This window comes from Atheta coriaria, unplaced genomic scaffold (genome assembly GCF_025399875.1).
Source record: "Atheta coriaria isolate IRGN ID8LTWV9N9 unplaced genomic scaffold, Caltech_Dcor_3.1 hic_scaffold_3_pilon, whole genome shotgun sequence".
Taxonomy (NCBI): Eukaryota; Metazoa; Arthropoda; class Insecta; order Coleoptera; family Staphylinidae; genus Dalotia; species Dalotia coriaria.
Window position 1 is genome coordinate 1,003,002 of NW_027045445.1, and position 19,699 is coordinate 1,022,700.

At 37.0% G+C, this 19,699-nt stretch overlaps 3 protein-coding genes and 1 long non-coding RNA gene across 5 annotated transcripts; 3 read left to right on the plus strand and 1 right to left on the minus strand.

Moving 5' to 3' along the window:
• Positions 1-257: 257 nt before the first annotated feature.
• LOC135789911 (uncharacterized) lies at positions 258-7,363 on the plus strand. The gene is made up of 2 exons (XR_010547680.1): positions 258-790; positions 7,042-7,363. It is a non-coding gene; the product is annotated as an uncharacterized lncRNA (long non-coding RNA).
• Positions 7,364-8,222: 859 nt separating this feature from the next.
• On the plus strand, positions 8,223-16,414 carry capu (formin protein cappuccino). The gene is given in 12 exon segments (XM_065299972.1): positions 8,223-8,507; positions 8,564-9,586; positions 9,780-10,043; positions 12,483-12,655; positions 12,717-13,965; positions 14,236-14,262; positions 14,443-14,882; positions 14,948-15,157; positions 15,230-15,278; positions 15,281-15,556; positions 15,615-15,912; positions 15,971-16,414. Coding segments are annotated over 11 exon segments (4,062 nt in total). The 5' UTR covers positions 8,223-8,507; positions 8,564-8,640; the 3' UTR covers positions 16,101-16,414.
• On the plus strand, positions 15,971-18,118 carry Rpp25 (ribonuclease P protein subunit Rpp25). Of its 2 annotated transcripts, none has more exons than XM_065299976.1 (4): positions 15,971-16,071; positions 17,174-17,280; positions 17,340-17,521; positions 17,589-18,118. In XM_065299976.1, the coding sequence occupies exons 2-4, from the start codon at positions 17,185-17,187 to the stop codon at positions 17,881-17,883; spliced, it is 573 nt and encodes a 190-aa protein (XP_065156048.1). In that variant the 5' UTR covers positions 15,971-16,071; positions 17,174-17,184; the 3' UTR covers positions 17,884-18,118. The 2 variants fall into 2 exon arrangements, with proteins under 2 accessions (XP_065156048.1, XP_065156049.1); XM_065299977.1 differs by lacking the exon at positions 15,971-16,071 and adding an exon at positions 16,455-17,073.
• On the minus strand, positions 18,039-19,539 carry Mob4 (MOB kinase activator 4). The gene is made up of 4 exons (XM_065299975.1): positions 19,233-19,539; positions 18,995-19,158; positions 18,713-18,922; positions 18,039-18,644 (listed from the first exon to the last, which is right to left on the minus strand). Exons 1-4 carry the CDS (start codon positions 19,290-19,292, stop codon positions 18,410-18,412), a joined length of 669 nt encoding a protein of 222 aa, XP_065156047.1. The 5' UTR covers positions 19,293-19,539; the 3' UTR covers positions 18,039-18,409.
• Between the last annotated feature and the right edge of the window lie 160 nt (positions 19,540-19,699).

Below are 19,699 nucleotides of genomic sequence, written 5' to 3' on the forward strand. Positions count from 1 at the left end.
ACGCGCGCTTCATTTGCTTCAAGCTTTACCCTTTTTTTTTCCTGCAGGCGTTTTCAACCGCGTGGTTTTTCTGTTTGTGTTTGGTGCAATTTTCGTTTTTAACTCCAGTCAATTATTTTTAATGTCGTTTTTCTTGTACGCGGCGGACGCCTGTTTTCGACGTTTTTCTATATGTTTAGTAGTTTTTGCTGGTGCAGTGACGCTGGTTGACGGACATGTTCATTTACTTCATGGTTTTAGAATTTTATACAAATCGTCAAAAAAATGATGGATTTATTGATTTCTTTCCGTAAAAAATTTAAGACAAAGAGTTTGATGTTTTAAGTATTTTACAACGCAATTTCTTTGTTCTTTGCCTTCATCAGCTACAAAACATCGTAATAAAATCTTAATGAAATTTCCCTAATGTTTTTGTTGATTATTTTGTAAGATGTCAGAAATTTCCGCGCTGTCATTCATTAATCATTCGACTTTTATCAACATCATCAAAAATTAACCGGAATTTCGCGCAAAAATGGCGCAGAAATAGAATTTTGGCCGCAAAACAATTCAAGTGTAATTATTAAAGCATGAAACGCGAAGAAAACGCCGAAGAGCGGCGATAAATTGCCGCATAAATAACAGAAAAGTACAAGAAATTAAATAAATTGCGTGCGTGCGCGGATCGTTCGCGTTCTCTTCGAGGGCGCTTTTATAGATGCTTAACCACCCTTCAGACACTCGGCGAGCTCGGAGATGTGAATGAAGAAAAGCAGCAGCAGCAGCAGCAGTGGAAAGGGTGCGAGGGCAGGTGAGTCGCTCCAAGTCAAAATCCTCGCGCGATTAATTATGCACGAGGCACTTAGATTAAGGACTCCAATTCAGCGCCTTCAGGGGCGGAAGTTTGCCGAATTGTTTCGTCTGCTTGATGAGCTGTCAAAACGAAACGATTACGCATAGTCAAGTATTATTCGGCTCTATAACTTGGCCCAGCGCGCAGTATAATTAAGAATTCATCATCAAATTGAAACTTTTTCACTGAAACTTTAACACTCGTGGGATTTTAATTCAAATTTGGTGGTATTTTTTTCACTTGCACCGCCAATTAATCAAATCGCGCACAATTACGATACTTAATAAAGTGTAAAGTAATTTAAACACTTGCTGGGCTCGTATATCATCCGAAACAACTCGGTGCCGGCGGTGGCGGCGGCTTCTTCATTAATTTTGTCGTGAAGCGTGGCGCAGATACGCGCACTTTTGTTCTTACCTCGAATTACCGTCGTTTCACTGATGAACGAGCGAAACACGAAGCAGAGGGGCCGAGGTCGTGTTGCCGCCACCGGCGACGGCACCAGGCGTTAATTTTACCATATTTTATCGACTGTTGGAGCACTATACCTTGCAAAAGTATGCGTGAGGGAATGTTCTACCTCGTAACCACAATAACTTCATGTGAGGTAGGTCGAGAATTAAAACTTTTTCAAATATGACTTTATAAAACTATTTTTATACCAAACTAGCTTTCGCCCGCGACTTTGTCTCGGTAGTGTTTAATAAAAATGTTATTCGTTTTTACTCTCTTGTTCTAGACATAGTATGTGTCAATTCTATCAATAAGATTCGAAATTTTATTTAAAAAAAATTATATAAAGAATTATTAATAATGCACTTCAGCGCGCCATCTCGGATTCAATTATTTAACTATAACTATGATGAATCTCAATGCCAACTATTATACCATAAAAAAGGGCTGTCTTTAGGGTTTTCCCGACAATTATTCAAATTTTTCTCGCTGTAAAAAACCATCATTAAACTTAAACGAACATTTTAAAAGAAGAATTGGCCAAATTGGTCTAGGCGTTGTTTATTTATGCGCTTACCAACAAATTTTACATTTAATTTTTATCATTTGTTATTGCTTAATTATTCTTTTTCGATATTTGGGATTTCTTCCTGTAACAGCAGAATATCAGTTGGACAAACAACAAAATATGGGCATTAATCACGTGAAAATCAAAACACAATACGAGTTTCTGCGACGCTGCCCTGGGTCCTTTTATTTCTCCTTTTCCGTTGGGCAGCAAATATTTCTTCCTGCATGATGTAACCATTAGCAAGTTCAGCGATTTGCTGAGCGCGTAGATTTTCGCTTTTATTGGCTGCGTCGAAGACAATCGATAAATTACCAACCGAATCCAAAAAAAAGATGCGCTAATAAAATGCGAAGCGTATGCACGGCAATAAAAAATATCCGAAAAGGTAAAAAACAAATGGAGTGAAATTAAAGATTTATTGCGGGTGAAAGTGTGTAAAAAAGTGATTAATCGTCCTGGGAATTTGATGCGGCTCCGTTTTCCTGTGGCTACCAGCCTGATGTGAGTGATTAATTTATATGAATAGACATTTCTTTGTTTTAACAAACGAGTATAACGATATTGCGAATATTATTTATTTTTATTCAGTTATTGTAGGCAACTCTTAATACGTATACATTGTATACGGTATATTGAATTGAAAGTCGTACGTTTTTCAACTGTTTGACGTTTATTACGCTCGAGAATTATATCCGATATATCGCGCCGTCGCAGCCGGAAAACGTCGGAAAAGGCTTGCGAGTGTCCGTCGCCAGTTAGGAACGCATCCGGCCGGCCCGCAAACACAACACACAACTCAGCACGACGACATTGGGAAAAAAGATAGCGCAAAAAGTCAAAGGCAATAGGCAACCAACCGTGCACGCTGGGAGATTTATCAAAGCAATTGATCAAAAGTCAACAAAACAAAAGACAAGAGACATCAGTGCGGCCGGCCGGCGCGCAATCAAAGCAAAAACAGTTCAACAATGAAAAATGAAAAACGCAGACTATTAAATAAAAAGCCCAAGCCGAAGCCAGCGCTGAGAGCGGGAAGAAATAAAAATGGCGGCGCAGGGTGGGAGGAAATGACGCAGGAAATTAAAGTTTTATGACTTTCCAATAGCTCACGGCTGAAATATATCTCCGGCCCGTGCAAAAATGGCGCTGCGACAAAAGAAAACACCGAAACAAATGAACGAAGCATCGAAAAGGCAATAACAAAGACAAAAACCGGAATAGAAACGCTTTGGGCCAATAAAAAATGTTTTCATTAAAATTTAATTGAATTTTTAATTTTAACGTTATTAAATAAACAGTTTTTGTAAAAAAAATTATATTTGTGTAGAAATGTAAAATAATAATAAATTTTTATATGAATGCATTTACAATTCGTTGAAACTTCGTCAAATATTAATGAAAATCGTTAAAAATTCTTGAGAGCGTATGCCATTAACCTGCGATTAATTGCGCTATCTGTCCATAGATGTCGTAATGCCGTAGCGACGCCATTGACGAGCGAACTTTATGGCCATCCTAGCGAAATTGGGACTAAATTCCCATTGCTTCGTAAATTCGTCAATTCGTAGTTCTGATCGTAAAATTAAATCCAAAAGCCATTCCAAAATGGCGAGGCGATGAAAAGCGTGATAATGCAGCGATTGCGCCTGGAATGACAGAAGCGGTAAGCTATGTTCTTTTATTCGCCGAGTGTTGAAAAAAATAGAAATGTGAATTCAATTTCTTTCTTGAAATTCTAAAACAAAAAACTTACAATGTTATCTGTAAATCTGTTGAATTAAGGTTAGAATTTTGTAAACACCATTAATATTCATTTATTTTCAATTTAAATCGACAGTTTTAATGGATTAGCAAGCCATTGAACAATGGCATATGTTAGGATAACTCCAATAAACTAACGTGTGTCCTTGAAAGAGTCCCTTATGGTTTTAATAATGAAAATTTACTTTGCATTTGATTTAGCCGATATGCGATATAAATTTTATTGTGTACGGGCAACTCAATATGCATATGCAAAGTTCTTACCCTTTTGAAGGTGTTTGTGTGGATATGGCCTGAGCCCAAATTGCGTTTTATTAATCATCATTTGCGCGCTCGATTTGCTCGGCCCTTTCGCACGACGGGCATAATAACGCTCCGGCGGAATAATCTCCACCGGGCCGACAAATAACACGTTGTACATCAAGATTAACTCGACTAGGCCCTCACCTATACTGGAGCAGCTGTTAAAGCCGTTTAAAGCAAAACATTTCGAGAAGTATTTGGCACAATATATAAAAAAAGTTTTAAACTAATATATGTAATAATTTGTGTTAGGTATAATCGTATTAATATTAATAAGAATATTTTTATCGGTCTGTAATGTCCATAAGCAGACTCGTGATTTATAAATGTGAGTTTAAAATGTCAATAAGGCTTAAACGGTTAAAGATAGGACAAAATATTATTAAGATAAATTGTTTTGAAAAATGTTTTCTTAAGATTTCGGTAATAAAAGGTTCAACTTTTCAACTTTAATTTTTGTCTTTGAACTTATGCGAAAAGTAGAGAATCCAGCTTTTTGTATTTATCCTTCACACTATTAGAGTTACAGGAAAATGATTTTCAGATTCGTATTCAGAGATGAATTCTACATTATATATCACTTAAAAATTTTCATGTATTGGCACTTATGTAATAATTAAAAAAGGTCAATAATTCAAAAACTAATTAAGATATTGCAACCAAAATAAGATTATTGAGTTCCTTGCATCATTCTGCACACGATTGGAAAATTTAAAGAAAATTGAAGAGGTGGTTTAATTTGGCCTGTACCAATTTTCATCCGATTTTCATCCGATGCATTGCAATTCTCTGTCGATTTGCGTTTTTCATTTTTCTCTGAATTGAAATTTATTTTTTGAGCCAAAAATTTGTCAAGTATAAAATTACAAATTTTATAATATGTAGAATTATTTACTGAATATAACACAGTTTTCCTTTTGTGTGTATCTTTATTCGTTTCTGAGATAATTGGAACTTAGCGCACACAATTAAATAAAATATGGCGGAGGCGCCTGTCAATTTATCAAATGATTGTATTTATTTTTAAAAACTAATAATACTACTAGCGGCCCTGTCGAACGTTGTCCCGACTTATCTTTCACGAATATTTTCGAAATTTCTGAAAGACTTTTTTAGCTATATGTGCCACATCCATTATTAAAACTCACAGTTTCCATTTCTAAATTTACAAATTCATTCACTTTTATAATTATTGTCAAAACGAGTTTCTATCTGTCAACTAATAATAATAACAGTCGAAAGGTATCGACACCTGTTAAAATCATTTGGAGTTAACAGATAATTGTGACTGTCAAATAATAACAGACAAATAATTAGCAATAAATTAAAATTGCGACTATAATTTGAGATTTAAACTATCCTATCTTTCAAGTTGGATCGAACTGCACATGGTGTGCGAATTTTATTAAAATCGGTTAAGTGGTTTAGGAGTCCATTGAGGACAAACATTGTGACACGAGATTTATATATATTAAGATTGGCAAAGAGACTGTAAATTACCTTATAAATACCTATAACTTCTTCTATATTAGTCCTATCTGTTTATCCAACAGACACATTTAAATGAAACGATACTTCGAGCATCACTTAAGTTCCAATTATCTCAGAAATTAATAAAGATACACTCAAACGGAAAACTGTGATTTATTCAGTCAATAATTCTACACATTATAAAATACGTACAAATTATTTATAAGTAAATAATAATTCTAAATAATAAAATTAGTAATTATAATTCTCATTCAATTAAACAAATCAAAAGACAAGTTTCTCAGCTTTTATCTTTAAATTTATTTCAAGCTTCTAATAAGAACTGTTCACTTTGCAGTCGATTTTCTTTCCCTGATATTTCCTCTCTGATTGATTCCTTGCATCTTCTATACCACCCAACATAACTTCGACATCCGAGAACTAAAAATCTACAACATAAATTAAACAAACCATCAATAAAAAGTACGCATAAATACCTCAAAACATCATATGAATTTGAAAACAATGCCAACAACAAAAATAATATGCTTGACATGATTAAGACCATGTTTGATAACTTAATACATCGTATCTTCGCGGACAATTTACGAGCCGCGTCGAATAGCGTCGCAGCATTCCGCTCCCGGCGACGATTTATTGCCCAACTTGCGGGCGGCGTGCCTGATGATTAAACTTTCAGGTTCGTCACGTCGCTTTTACTTGTATGGGCTTACTTGTACATGTGGCAGGATATTTGTGCCGGGTTGCTGGTCTTATGGGCACCGATACAATTTGTTTAATTTGCTCATAGGTGGCGTTTAACCCCTAACCCACATGTCACTCTATCATTTCGTGCTGCGGGGTTGTAGTCGGAGTTGCCTACAAGCCAACACAATAGCGCACACTATAATCGTAAACAGGCGTAATGCTTGGGCTGCGCGCGTTGTAAAGTTGGGTTCGGCCTGGAAATTCTCTACTAATCTTGCCAACAGACAAATTATCGCGGCCGGGCAAAGTCGGAGTTATGGAGTCGCCGGCGTGCAATTAGACAACGAACACAAATTTCCTATTAATTGTCTTTTACCAACACAAATACAAAACTATTCAATATTAAAAGCAATTTTTACATGTATAATATAAAAATGAATTGCAAAATCTGTTTGTAAGCGCATAACTCAAGAACGCCTAGACCTATATGGCCAATTCTTTATTTAAAATGTTCGTTAAAGTCCATGGATGGTTTTTACAGCGAGAAAAATTCGTATAAATGCTGGGAAACTCCTAAAGACAGTCCTTTCCTATAGAATAAAAGTTGACATTGAGATTCAATCATAGTTATAGTTAAATAGTTGAATCCTAGATGGCGTGCTGAAGTGCATTATTAGCTATTCTTTATATAATTAATTTCTTTAAAATAAAATTGCAAATCTCATTAATAGAATTGACACATATTATGTCTAGAATAAGAAAGTATAAACGAATTACATTTTTATTAAACACTACCGGGACGAAGTCGCGGTGAAAACTAGTTTTCACAAAAAAATATATATTATCAAGCGTATGTTATTTATATTTATGAATATTGTTAGTTCAAATGGCCATTCTCGTCCAATCCTGTTAGATTTGTTACAATTTGTCAACTTGTCAACAGGAAAATTGGCCGTTCCGGCTCGTAAAACAAGATGTCATCGACTGCTGCGTGTGGCAAGGGAGGGCGTCATCGTTGACTTCAAAGTTTTACGACATAATACGCCAGTGACGCCAGTTTTGGGACGTTTTATAAGATTTTACGTCGTTTTGTTATCCCGCGTGTGTCAATTTCCGCCGATTTATGTCGATTGACCCTCCTCCCACAGCAACCCCTCCAATTATCCCGCCCCCATTTATAGTTTCCAGCGTTTTGCGACGTTTTTGAGCTTGATATCTCTTGTTTTCTGCATTTTGAACAATAAAACTGCACGCAGTTCATTGTAGTTTACTTCCTCATTTCCGCTTGTTTGCTGCCCTCACAGGATATTTGAAATGTGTGCCAAGCATTTCCGCACGTTCTTTTAGTGTGCCACATCCGTATAAGTATATAAAATTAATAATTCTACGGCCAAGCTAGAGAATATCGGGCATAACTGGTTGCCTATGCTGCGTGCGCGCGATACGCGAGATGAAATATCGTCGTTTTGATCGCTCTCGTCCGACTTTCCGACTTTGCGCGCCATGCGGACGACTGGAACGATTTGTGCGATTTCCCATTCTGCTAGTTTTGCCATTTCTCTTAACTCGCATGCGAATGTGGCGCATTGCTGGCAGGAGTTGTGTGTTTGTGCGTATGTTTGGTTGCCTACAGTGTGATTGTATTAGTCTGCATTGAGGTTATGCTAGCGCGGGTCAATTTGATTCGGCAATAAGTTATAAATTTTAGCCATAAATTCTTCATATTTGTTTTCCGCATACACTCTCATACAAACACGTAGCACAAAGCGGAAAAACGGAAAAGTTAAGATTCCGCAATATAGAACTTAGGAAAGTAAATTTTATGATTAGTAAATTAATGCAGCGCAGTTGGTGTAAACACAAATATAAAATTTAAACAAATAAACTAGAAAATCAACTTAACTTAATTAAAAATTTATTAACCTAAAACAACAAAATAATAAATAAATAATTTAAATTCTATTTTTTTTCCTTATGGTATTTTATTTTTAGTTATTATAGTTTAAATCACAAGATTTTGAATTTCCCGCCTCGTTGTAGAATTTCCTCATCGATTTTCCCGACATTTGCTTCTGACTCATGCGCAGCCCCTAGTCTTGCTCACACTTGCCAAAGGGATGAAAGTTGTGCTACTCTACGCACAAATACACCAACACACAATCGTAAACATCGCCCTCTTCGGAAAAACACTAAAAATCTTAATTTAACAGTGTAAAAACATCCAAAACCCCTTGTTTATATCAAATTATACAGTGCGTTCATAGAAACATAGCCAAATATTAAAACCTGTGCGAATAAAGTTGCAAACACTAACGTAAACTTAATGTACAAGTAGTAACCTAACCTTAATCGTGTCAAAATGTACAATTACATCGAATATAATAAAATATTGATGTTTTCGTATAGAAAGTGAGTAATATATTAAAAACATGAATAATTTTTCATAAATATTTATCTTTTTTTAGATCATTTACAACACATCGACAATGTAAAATTGTCTAAGCAGTCATCCAAACCCTCAAAATTCAAGTAAATTTAAAAAATGGGTAACACAACGTCCGGTGAGACTAAAACCGGCGGTAAAGCGGGAAAATTGAAGAAAATCCGTGGTAAACGTGGAAAATCCGAAGAACCCCAATTCTCCGGTGCAATTGTCGCCGAAGAAGCAAAACCATCCAGCGAATTAAAAACAACAAAATCAGAACAAACCGTCAAAGTAATTGAAACACCAGTACGCACACCGGAAGAACTATGGAAGACCTCTCCATCTATGCAAGCACCACAACTACAACAACTCTCCCAACCATTGGTTCCTCCAATAAAACCCGCGCGAAACAAAGGGGAAGCACCAAAACCACCCGGAATGAAACAACAACTCAAACCACCACAACAAAAACCAACAAAAGAAGAAACAAAAGAAAAGACAGATGTAGACAAAGCAATTGAAGAGATAAAAGTGGAAACCCCCGTGAACGCACCGCCAAGTAAAGAATCCAGCTCGGAATCGCACTTTACGGATCCACTGCTAACACCCATCGAATTCTCGGCGGAGATGAATGAATGTTACTACAGTCAAGAAAGTGTTCTGGATGTACCAGTTTCTGATCCTTCTACTAGCGCAGCGCCATCTAGTCGCCAAGCAACAAACCACCTCACGTTAAATTTAAACGGACAACAAATTCATCTATCTACACCAAACGAGGCCAGTATTTTGTTGCAAAATGATGAAAATTTGAGAGAGCAGGCGCGAAAAAATTATGTGCGTGCCGTTCTGGAGAGGTTAAGCGTGTCCGAAATGAAACAATTGGAATACATCGTGGAATATCAAGAACACGTGGATCAAATTCAAAATAAAACCGAAGATAACACCAAAAACATTGCAGAGGATGAAAATATTGCGGATGAAGAAGAAAACAGTGTCAGCGAAGTGTTTACACCAAGAGAACCATTACCTAAACGCGCTTCTGATTTAAATCTGCATTCAATCGGTAAGAATCTCTTTCATTTACATTTAAATTCAACGTAAACATTTAATTGCGTGTGGAAATGCAACAAATGAATTTCCTTTCGCATAAAACACGCATGCTGGTTTTATTACGCCTGTTACGATTTAATTACAACGTGATAATTACCAACAAGTGAAATTTTATTCTTATTTCCTTGATTTCACTTTCTTTCAAGGTGCACCAACAAAATATCGTCGTCACATGTCCTTGACTTCCGTTGAGGGTCAAGATCAACAAAAACAATTACCGTGTATGACGGCGTCGATGACAGCCCTCCCACACGGACAAACCACACCCTCACTAGGCGGATCTACTGTTGACGTTTTGAAGAAGTTATCATCGACATCAACGACGTGCCTATTTGGACAGGAATGGCATATTGTAAAACCGACATTTGTACCGGAAAAATTGGATTTTAAACTTTACGAAAAGTTTGAAGGTGAGCACACAATATGTTTATTAAACAAATAAAACAGGGGCAAATTGTGTAATTTGTGGTAAATCATGCTAAGATGACATTTTATCGTTTGCCATTTGTTGCGCTTGTTTATTTTGTGACAAATGCGTCTTTGCGAGGAGATAACTCAAGATTAAACGCTTTGCGCGCCAACAAGCGCGCGAATTAATTATCAAATTGAGGCTAATTGTTATGCGGAGCGTTGGCGAAAATTATGCAACTCGTATGCAAGCATGACTGCTACACGATTCGCGACTCGTAAATTCATTACACACTGACGATGACAACTGACAACCATTTCACTCACTAGCTATTAATTTTCTCAGCAATTAATTAATCTACAACATTTTACACCACTCAAACAAAATTTTCGGCATAAATATGAACACACTGTATATTTAAAAAAAAAATATTATACAAAAAAAATCCGTTAATTACTCAGTAAGCCTATGTTTGCTCTTTTCGATGATTTTCTGTTCTGTTGTGTTGTGTTGTGTGTGCGTTGACGAAATAACGCAACACCTAACGAATGTTTAATTGAAGGTGACACAAGCCACAAGACACATAACCAGGTTGAGCCGAGTCATAAAGTCATGTCGTGTTATAATGTCCTTTGCATCTCGGTTGGGTTACTGCCGGCTTTATTAACTTTGTGGTCGTGATGTGCCGTAATTAAGCATAACATTATGACATTACCTGCTCATGGATGCTCATCATAATGTCATAATGCCTTAATGACCGTTCGTGACTTCTTATTACAAGTAATACACTTTTGTTTTTTTTTCTCTTCATCAAAATATTTAAAAAAATTCCAACAAAAATATGAAATTTGATTTCCTGCAAACACAGTGTATAAAACAATGCGTTTTAAAATTTTGATTGTAACATTGTCACGGCGTTAATTAACAATGAAAACTCGACTGGAAACGAGTCGAAAATCATCGACCGCGAAATGACCTCAACCGGTTTACACAAAAGAAAATCAAAAAGTTTATTAAAAGTTTAAGAAACAATTTGTTTACTTTCAATCGATAAATTAATTAAATTCCGGAACTACTGTATAGTTCAATATACTATAACATAAGTTATTAATAATTTACATAAATTTTCCATAAGGAACGTATTTTTTTATGATTAAATATTACTACACGATTATGTAAAAATAATTTAATTCCTATACAATATTCAATTATTTAACTTTTGAATATTTTAACAAGTTGAATAGAAAAAAAAGTGAAATTCACTGCATTCCAGTATGCAACACGCCGGTGCAAATTTTTGTTGCGTGCACAAACACCGATTGCGTTCGCAATTTAACGCCACATAACTCGCGCCGCCTCTCGATTCCGTCGGCTCGATTTAATTAAAAAACGCTTTGCGTTGGTTTTCAATCTATCGACGCGCATGGATTACATACACTTTACGCGCATTTACGATTTTAATTCTTTTTCACGCGCAATAATCGTGCAATCAATGCCTGGGCGCATATTATCACATACCTCTAGCATATTTGATCCTCGAAATTATCAAAAATTGATTAAATGCATCGTAATCCATGAGATTACGTTGCTTTAACTGCGAGTCACACATATTATCAATTAATCAATTAACACATCGACCTTTCAGCGTAGTTATACGCAGTTTAAATTATATTTAAGGTTAGATCCCATGCAGTGACCTTTTTTACCGACTAGTTTTGGTTCTGTACGCTTTCTGCTTTATGCACTTTGATTTCGATGAATAACCTAACCGCGAACAACGCGAACCATCCGCGCGCAAATCCTTAAACAAAAACAAAACGCGCTTTCCGAAGGCCCGACCGACATTATTACTCAGCTTCATTTCAATAACAATGAAGGAATGACACAATGACAGTTTCGAAAGTTAAGCCACACACAAACCCATATCTTAAGAAATAGTAAAATTTGTGTGTTTGTGCACTAAATAAACAACAAAATTTGTTGTGACAACGTCCGTATCCATGACAACACACCATGTCCACAAATTGTTTGAATATGAAACAACAATTATGATTCTATGTATTTGAACGGAAGATAATTTCGTAAAGCGGAATTATTCTACTGAGTCGGTAGACGATGAAAAGTCAGTGGTGGGTGCGCGTACGCCGACGCCGTCGGAAATGAAATAATGAATCAGAATTCAGAATCCAGTAGTCGCGGCGCGGTGGTACAACTTGGTTGTTCTGATGCTCGATTGTTTAGTCTCAACGGTTGCGTGAATCGGGGCGCTGAACCGGCAACATCATACTACACAATATTTACGTTTGGAGAATATTTCGGAGTCAAACAATAGATAGAAATCAAAACAGTGATTCATCACTTTAAGTAGTTAGTTAATCTTTTGATTCATAAATGAGTTTTCATAATTGTTATCTATGACTTAAATGATAAATTTTTTCAGGTTATATGCTGATAAACTGGCTTATATCGGAGTTCAAAGACGATCACCTACAGGAAATCACGCATACACAAGACCTTAAAGTATTGGCGGTGCAGTTTTGTACGCATTTATTGGCTGCGAGAGTTTTGAAACAGATTCAGGATAAAGATGTCCCGAATTATAATATTTTTAAGGTTAGAATTGCGATTTTTTGTTTATGTTTTTAAATATTTTTTAATTTTTTTTTCTGTTTAGCCTGATTTGATGTACTTCTGGACTCATTCGGAGATTCCCCAAGCAGTGCCAGACACACCCGGAAAACTAAGTCAAATATCTTGGCCTCCAATGTCTCCCTTAGAACCGGAAATGCTGATCACGGCCGAAAGTGTTACCGATGCGGAGATAATCAATGGATCATCTCCGAAAACGCCGGACTCTGCCGGCAGTCCCAAAGAATTAAAACCCGCGGCGAAAGCGGCTGATATTCTGAGTTTAGAAGAAGAAATCCGAAGATTAAAACAGGAAGTTGAAAAATACAAAACTTTGATAGAGATTCAGGCATTAACGGCGAAGACTGTGGAGGATTTCAGTTCACCGATTGAGGAAAAATCTCCAATGTTTGGAAGTAGTGTTTCAACATCAGAGTGCTTATCAGTGGAAAGTGATACAAAGACATTAAGTACAGTGAACAGTTCCGGGGTTGATGTAATTTTCAGATCATCAGATAATCAAGTGAAAGGGTTGTGTGAAATGTGCGGGGCTACTTATGTGAGGTCAAATGATACTCTGGAGGAGAGTGTGGATGCTGTGGTACCAGATGGGATGTTAGACATCAGCAATGCGTCATCGCAAGGAAGTATTCTTACGGTTATAAGTGCAAATACTCAGATTGAAGGTGTAAGAGGAATGGGTGATGGTGGGGGTAGGATTGGGTTTATCAGTAGGGAAACTGGTGTAACTGGACCTCCACCACCTCCACCTCCTCCAATGCCTGTGGGGCAGTTAGGAACAGATGAAATAGGTGGTGCTCCTCCTCCACCGCCCCCACCAATGATGCCGATGATGATGGGAGGTGGACCTCCGCCACCACCTCCTCCACCAATGCCAGGAATGATGGAAACAATACCACCACCTCCTCCACCTATGGCTGGAATAACAGGTCCTCCACCGCCACCTCCTCCAATGCCTGGGATGGCAGGACCTCCTCCTCCTCCAATGCCTGGAATGGGAGGACCTCCCCCACCACCTATGCCTGGAATGGGTGGACCTCCTCCACCTCCAATGCCTGGAATGGGCGGCCCACCCCCTCCACCTATGCCAGGAATGTCAGGTCCTCCCCCACCTCCAATGCCAGGGATGTCCGGAGGTCCTCCACCGCCACCACCACCAATGGTCGCAGGCATGCGTGGAATGCCCGGATTACCACCGCCGCCTCCGCCTGTACCAGGGGGCCCCGCACCCTTGCCGGCACCTCCCCCAGGCGGCTGGAACGCAAACAAGGCGGGTAAGGTAAACCCCAGCCCCGCCCAGAAATACTTATATAGATGAATCAGTACCAATTTGTTTGTTTCATTTGATAATTTTGATTTAATTTTAATTTTGCATGACTCCCCTTTAGGGCAAGATTTATAAATGATCGTCTTCAGTCACCCCGCTCCCCTGTACTTGTTCACACACTTAACTGTTGTTCTATATACATGTTTGACGTTGTAGTTTGCCCGAAAACAATACCCAAAAACGCACAAACAAACATTCCTAAACAAATTGTTTCTAGTGGCGCCACCGCCGTTCATGTATCCAGGTGAGCAAACTTACAAAACTTCTCAAAAACCAAAAAATGAAAATACAACACGACCAAAACGTGCATGACAAAAATTCATGTTTAGATTGTTCATTTTATAGACAAGGCACGAATTAAAACTATAATTACCATTTTTTTATATATAATTACTATTAAAATATCATTTTTAAATTGTTTTAGCGATGCGGAAACCACCAATCAACCCGACAGCCCCAATGAAACCTCTTTACTGGACGCGTATACTGATTGCGCAAGCGCCACCGACATCATTACCAACCACACCGGTACGAGTACCATCTCCTGATGAACCGGATGCGCCCGCCATTATTCCCGCTAATCCACTATGGTCGCAATTGGATGAAGTTAAGCTCGAATGCAATTTCAACGAATTCGTAGACCTATTCTCCCGACAAGTCACAACGTGTAAACCGAGCAAAAAGAAAACCGAGACCAAAACGAAAAAAAGCGAAGTTATCAAACTCTTAGACGGAAAAAGATCTCAAAGTGTTGGCATTTTAGCGCATAGTTTACACGTGGATTTTCAAGAAATCGAGAACGCTGTCTATAACTTTGATACCTCAGTGGTAAACTTGGAGTCACTACAGATCATATACGAAAATGTAAGTATAAGTGTGAAAAAAGTGTCAAATGACAGTTTTGAAGGTTATATTATCACTTTTTCCAGCGCGCAACTGCGGAAGAGTTGGAGCTGATCAAAGATCACCTCGCTACGAAACCCGAGATTCCGTTGGATAAGCCCGAGCAGTTTTTACACGACCTTAGCGAGATATCCAGTTTCGCCGAGCGGATTTCGTGTTTTATGTTCATGGCCGAGTTTGACGACGCCATTACAACGATTGAGCATACATTGAGCAACGTAAAATCAACTTGTCACGTAAGTAAACGGTCACAATAGTGTGAAATAAGCTTTATATAATAATTCAAGACAAATTTTTATTTTTTCTAGTTTTTGGTAACAAGTAGCTCATTGAAAGAAGTAATGGCAATCATTTTAACCCTGGAAATTACATGAATGGTGGTAATATGGCACGTGGTCAGGCAGATGGTTTTGGTCTTGAAATTATGTCAAAACTTAAAGATGTAAAATCAAAAGATTCACAAATCACGCTGTTGCATTACATCGTGCGTACTTATATCAAACAATTGGAAATGCCCTTGGAAGGTGGAAAACTTACATTGCCGATTCCTGAACCGGGCGATATTAGTCGTGCAGCCACGGTTAATTTTGATGATGTCGAAAATGATCTCAAAAAATTAAAAGTCAAACTAAAAGGTAAAAAACTGCATAAAAACCGACGCCATTATGATTTTAATACGTTTTTAATTTCCAGCATGTGAAAATCGAACACAAAAAGTTATCGCTGCATCCAACGCAGACAATTTACACCCATTCAAAGAGAAGATGTCTGAATTTATAGACGTAGCCAATAAAAGGCTACAAAGCGAATGCGATGATCTCAAAGAGTCAAAGTTGATTTTCATAGCAACTGTGCAGTTTTATCAATTCAAACCGAAATCTGGCACGTTGGAAACATTCCCGCCACATGATTTCTTCGAATTGTGGCTGCCATTTTGTGTGGATTTCAAAGATATTTGGAAGAAAGAGTTTATACGCCTTGAGAAAGAAAAGTATGAAATCATTTTCTCCTTTAAACCAATGATAATTTTAATTTTAAATACTTTATAGGTTGAAAGAGTTGAAAATGAAGAAGAACCAAAGGTTGTCTGAGCATGTCACAATCAAAAAACGCGAAAACGGCCTCAAGGAGAAGGTGCAGCGTATGACCCGTAAGCTTAACACGAACAAGAATACGTAGTAGCTTTTTGGTAACAAAACAATAATCGAAACACAGAAAATATAAATATTAAAGTAAAATATTACGCGTTACTCTATACATTGTTATATCAGAACCAAAAAAACAGTTACGAGAAGTATTATATACGTATTGAAGTAGGATTAAAATTACGATTGAATGATTGTGTTTGATATAGTTTTTAAAGATTGTTTGTCACAGATGTTTGTCGTTTTATGTAATAATACATTTCCAACAGTTTTATTTGCAATTTTAAATTGAATACTTGTCATATTTATCATTTTTAAAGACAATAAAATTAAAGAAATTTTGTTAAATAGGATTTTCCATCCAGGAACCTTCTCCAAAATTACTAAGGGTGCATTCGCGTTGGACGCTTACGCGCTGTGAGCGTGCTTACATGTCATTTTCATCGTTCGACTTGGCGCTGTGAGTGTCACATAAGTACGCTCATGGCTGAGTTCGTAGCACAGACTTCGCGCTCATTTATGCTCACGCCACAGAGGTAGGGCAGCGAAAGCGTGAGCGCCAATTTTTATTATCTGTCAAAACGAATGCAACTTGAGCATAAGCTAACCAAAAAATTTCATTTATTTCTAAATTGTTAAATTCTTTACAATCCCGCAAAAATGGCAAGCAGTCAACCAAAATTAATTTCTGTTGAGCTAACTGATCCAGAAAGTAATAAAATTTACAATTAAATTAAAATTTAAAAAATAAAAATTTAAATTATTTGATAAACAGTTGCCATGTTGATGATTATTGACGCTCACAATATCCAAAACGAACGAAATTTATTTATTGATTCTAAGCGCCTATAGGCCATCTCGAACACTAAAAATTTGTGCTTATAAGCGTGAGCGCTCACAGCGCGTAAGCGTCCAACGCGAATGCACCCTAAGTATAGCTTAAAATTGCACAAAATAACATTTTAGATCTCCCTTTGTAAAACAACATAGTCCACCATGTATACACCGTACGTTTTGCTTTTACCAGCGCTTCAAACCAAAACATAACCCAAAAGCACATTTTTCACTTTAAAAAGTTTAATATTCTTCTATTAAATTATATTTCAGTGTGAAAAAGTATGGAAAACTATAAAAAGGGTAAAAACGTCGAGCTTGAGCTTGAGAGGGAGCAAATTCCTATCGACAAACTACCCAAAGACTTCATATGGATGCATGTAAGTTACGAAACAAAAGTTTTTCTCTCAACTTCAATGAACATTTCCATTGTTTTCAGGTAAGAGGAGGTAGTAAAATTCGAAATTTACTCACCTATGCACTAGAAAAGTTCCCTGCAACAGACAGCCTGGTATGGACTGGTTATGGCCCTGCAGTTGGCAAAACAATCACATGTGCTGAGATCATGAAGAGGGAATGTGGCCTGCCTGTTCATCAAATCACAAAAATATGTTACAGAGAGTAAGTTACAGTCAAACTAAACTTAAATTAATACCATTAATTAATTATTTGTAATTTTTAAATGAAGAATTGACGAATATTGGGATCCAATCATACCTGAACTGGACCAACTTGTAGTCAAAAGAAAACTACCAATGATTCACATTCTTTTATCAAAAGAGAGAATCAATGATGACCAGTTGGGTTATCAGGCACCAGGGGAAACTGTAACATTCACACCAATGACAACAAATTCCAGCACAAGCAATGGTAAACAAAACAAAAACAGAAATAACAAACAAAAAAAGAATAGCAAGAAAAATTCAACATCTGAAGGAAGCACAAGTGGTCCAACAGGTTCAAAAAGTCCCAAAGTTAGTTGAGAATAATTAAACAATATAAAATAAACAAATGACCAGTAAATTCGGAGTCTAATTTAAGTTAAATCTTGATTTTAAAGCAAATGATTGTTTTTTAAACAATATACTACTGAGGATCTCTGTAGACTACTGGATTTTCATAATTTACTAATCAAATATTTTATGAATCAGCATTTTTTAATCGCTAGAACGTCGAAATAAAAAAATGTATATTATGAATAAATAATATGTTGCACAAGTTGCAATTTTCGATTTTTTAGAAGAATTTCCCCAATTTTGACTCTTAAACTTCATTTTGGTCTTGATTATTTGAGTAAATGTTCTTGAAGAGTAGCATGCCCCTCCAGTTATTCGACATATTCGACACAGTCAACTACTTATACACCTAACACTATAATACATATAATTACACACATTTATCAAGGTGTTTCATCAGTTTTCCCATCGCGGATGGCGTCCGAGTGTAGAGTGAGGTGTATAGGTGAGTGTTTTGCAATGTGTTATATTTGTTTCTTCTTATGGTGTTAAATTAAGCTTCGGATTCGCTGGGCTCCAATTCGCCGTCGAAAATTGGTACGATCAGATTATCCTTTGACATGAGATTGTATTTGACGACGAATTGAGTGAAGCGCTTGCATAAATATGTTTCATTTTCGAACTCATCGAAGATGGTGCGATGGTGGAAGTATGCATGTGAAAAGATGCGGTAGACACGGCGACACACCGAACCTAACTTTGCTACCGATGATTCTTTAATGCTCACTCTGTAAAAAAAAGTTTTTAAATATGAATTTTTATGTTAAAATTTGAAGGTTTTTAATGTTTTACTTACCTACTAGGAAAATACTTATTACTATTCAATAAACAAGCAGCCCCATCAAGTGTGTGTCTGGTGTAGTCAATTGCAGGGCATTCTTTTGGAGTTTTGTGTGCAGCGCACAGGAAAATCCACTGTTCGGTGGCGGTCATTTGATTGCATGTGTCGGGATGGCATTCCACTTGTAATCGCACCGCCAACCCGTTTAATTCCATACAGAATTGTCTACAAAAGAATAAAAATTCAACAAAATTAATTTTTTTAACTTTGACAAGATTTCAGTAATAATTATTTTACCTAAGATGTTCATATTTCCAAACACCTTCATCCTGCGCGTCCGGCATTCGCAGAATAAGTTCAATATTGGAAGGTTCCTTCCTGATCAGCTGCTGAATGTACTGTTGTACAGCCAGTGTGCTGTCCATTTCCTCAAAGGCTTCGTCCGGCCATCGACAGAAATCCTATATTATAAAACCAAAACATTATTAAAATCTACTACATTCGTTGTCATTATTATAATAATGAATAAACTTGCCTTTGCCTTCGTTCCCGGCCGATTTCTTCGCAGTATCGTCGCCCCGTCAGCCATCTTCATTTTCGACTGTTGTCAACTAGCACTCAACTGTTTCTTCAATGTGAAGCGAATTATTTTTAGAGAGGTGGTCTACCAACGCACGTTACGTTGCTAACGCGGTCAGCGGCAATTTCACACTTCAACTGACTAGACTATTATTGATATTCACTCATTAAATGGGCGATCGTGCGTAAACTTCAGAGAGAAATAACACAAGAATGAATTCACATTCTATCACTCTCCATTATGACAACAAAGAAGAGAGCGGAGGTTACAGGAATCGCAGGGTTAAGTTGGGGCGACATCTGGTGGATTATAGTTAAACTTGTTAGGTTGTATTTGCTAGAAACAAGTTTTTAAAAGTTCCTTAATAAACATTACTTGCTAAATTTTCCATTGCAAAAAACACAACGAACATGTTTTTAATG